At 34.6% G+C, this 2,217-nt stretch overlaps 1 protein-coding gene across 1 annotated transcript in view; it reads left to right on the top strand.

Annotated features, from left to right (window-relative positions):
- LOC106524029 (actin-binding LIM protein 3) overlaps nt 1-2,217 on the top strand; it is a gene marked incomplete in the record, with an annotated part of 67,813 nt that overhangs the window by 30,829 nt on the left and 34,767 nt on the right. The window contains 1 exon segment of the mRNA XM_014017657.1: nt 1,060-1,147. Within this exon segment, the coding sequence (XP_013873111.1) occupies nt 1,060-1,147 (88 nt within the window).

Here is a 2,217-nt window from a genome sequence, read left to right as displayed (position 1 = left end):
AAAATGTAGTGAGTAGAAAGTACAGATAATTGTGTAAAAATGTAATGAGTAAAAGTAAAAAAGTATGCTGAAAAATAGTTACTTAAAGTACAGATACCCAAAATTTCTACTTAACTACAGTAACAAAGTATTTGTACTCAGTTACTTTACAACTCTGCTCTCACAGACCAAAACAGGTTGCCTCCCTTGCAAAAAAGATCATTGGGATTTACCTGGTTAAATAAAGGTCAGTACATTTACAGGTAATAATGTTTCTTTATTATTTCTGTTTTGTATAACAAAACCTGTAACTTGTAAAACGATTTGAAATTTGTGTTTGTGCACATAGAAAAAAATGTAATTGAACATTTCTAAGTTGTAAGACATTATTATACAAGTATGAAATCATTTTTGCAACATTTGTTTTGGTTGTTTCAAAATTGTGAACTTTACAGGTTTTTGATGTGCAACTTGTAGAATATTATTTGTGAACTTGCATTTAACAATCTGAGGAGGTGCAACTGCTGTTTTGTATGTGTAAAAGATTCAAAAAATACAAGTTCACTGTTATACATCAGAAGTACACAGTTAYAAATTTCAAATTGTTTTACAAGTTACAAGTTCTGTTATACAAAACACAACTAATAAAGAAGCATTATTAACTGTACAAATACACAAATAAAATAGGTTTAGCAAAATGGCTAACTGTCACTTCTTGTCATAAGATGAACTTATTTCAAAACTCCAGCGTGGTTTTTTTTAACCAATTGTTAAATATGTGTGTTGGTCAGTGATCGTCTCCAGGTAGGTGGTGCACAAATCTACAATTTCTGTTTTCAATCMATCAACATCAAGCACAGGAAGTGTGTGAGTTGGCACAAGAGGCCCTGCTGTTCCTCTCTCAATAACTCAAGTTCAGTCTGAGAATGAAGCTGCCTCCTCTTCATTGTTTTCTTTTTTTTCCAATGCCTCTGTTTGTTTTCGTCTCAGTTTCTCATCTGTTCCATCTGCTCCTGCTCCTCGGCGACTGACTCCTTTTTTTTTCACCTCCTTTCCTCTCCCACTCGATCTTGTTTGCAGGCTGGGGGGAAGCGTTACCATCCCAGCTGTGCCAGGTGTGCCCGCTGTCACATGATGTTTCAGGAAGGAGAGGAAATGTTTCTTACAGGTAAAGATGGAAAAAAAAAACAGCAGACCAGAAAAAATGGGTTCTGATGGTTTTCATTGTGAAGCAATTGTCAAAAATAACCTGATAAATAGCGTTTTGTTGTTTATTAATGACTAAGTTGCCTTTAATTCCAACTCCAAATAAACATATTTTAGTCCTACAAAATGTTTGAGGAAATATAGATATTTTTCTTGATTTGTACAGTTAGAAGGCATAAAAATAGAATGCAGTCTATTGAATTAGTTCCCTGCTAAGATCCAGATGGCCGATGTGTAATTCAGTATTAGATAAAATGTGTGTGTGTGTGAGCCAGTAGAGAATCAAGCTTGAAAGAAGGAAAACAAAGCTTATTGATAAAAGTTTATTGATTTTCCATGTAAGCCTTGGCACTAGGTTGAACGGTAAAGACACACAAACACRTACAGAAGCCAGAGTCAATTTATTTTTATTCTTCACCTCAGCTGCTGAATGAAGTTTAAATTGAATCGTTATGGAGCTTTTGTTATATTAATGAATGGATACCATCAGATGGGTTACATCTTTTCTATTTCTGTAGGCAAAACTTACATGTATGTGGTTTTTTTTTTTGTTTGATTTTCTTTGTATAAAATGTCCCTTGATCAGTGAAGAGCCTTCCAGGGTTGGAAAGAAACAGATAAACCTTCCCTCGGTTTGGTAATTTTGTGCTCATAGATTTCCTTACAGACATCGTTCTGTTTGGAAGCAAGCAGCAGATCATTGTTTGAGTTCAGCAAAGTTAGAAAGTTGGACACATTCATACTTCCATAATCAGCATCTTTGCAGTTTTTTACTTGTTTAATAGGTTCCATCAAACGTTAGCTTCCCTCAGTGGGAATAAAGGTCAATAAATTACTAGTATCCCAATCATAGTCACTCAAATAGTGTTTTTCAGCCTTTTTTATGTTTACTTCCATTTATTCAGGAGTGTTAAACTTATTTTCTCAGAGGGTCATATGAGTGTTATGGTTACCCTCAAAGGCCTAATACAGGGGTCTGCAATCTTTACAATCAAAAGAGCCATTTCTGCTCCTTGGCTTACTAATAAAATG

The sequence above is a fragment of the Austrofundulus limnaeus genome, unplaced genomic scaffold (genome assembly GCF_001266775.1).
Source record: "Austrofundulus limnaeus strain Quisiro unplaced genomic scaffold, Austrofundulus_limnaeus-1.0 Scaffold174, whole genome shotgun sequence".
Classification (NCBI taxonomy): Eukaryota; Metazoa; Chordata; class Actinopteri; order Cyprinodontiformes; family Rivulidae; genus Austrofundulus; species Austrofundulus limnaeus.
The sequence above is the reverse complement of the archived record's forward strand: the minus strand, read 5'-3'. Positions and strand labels throughout refer to the sequence as shown.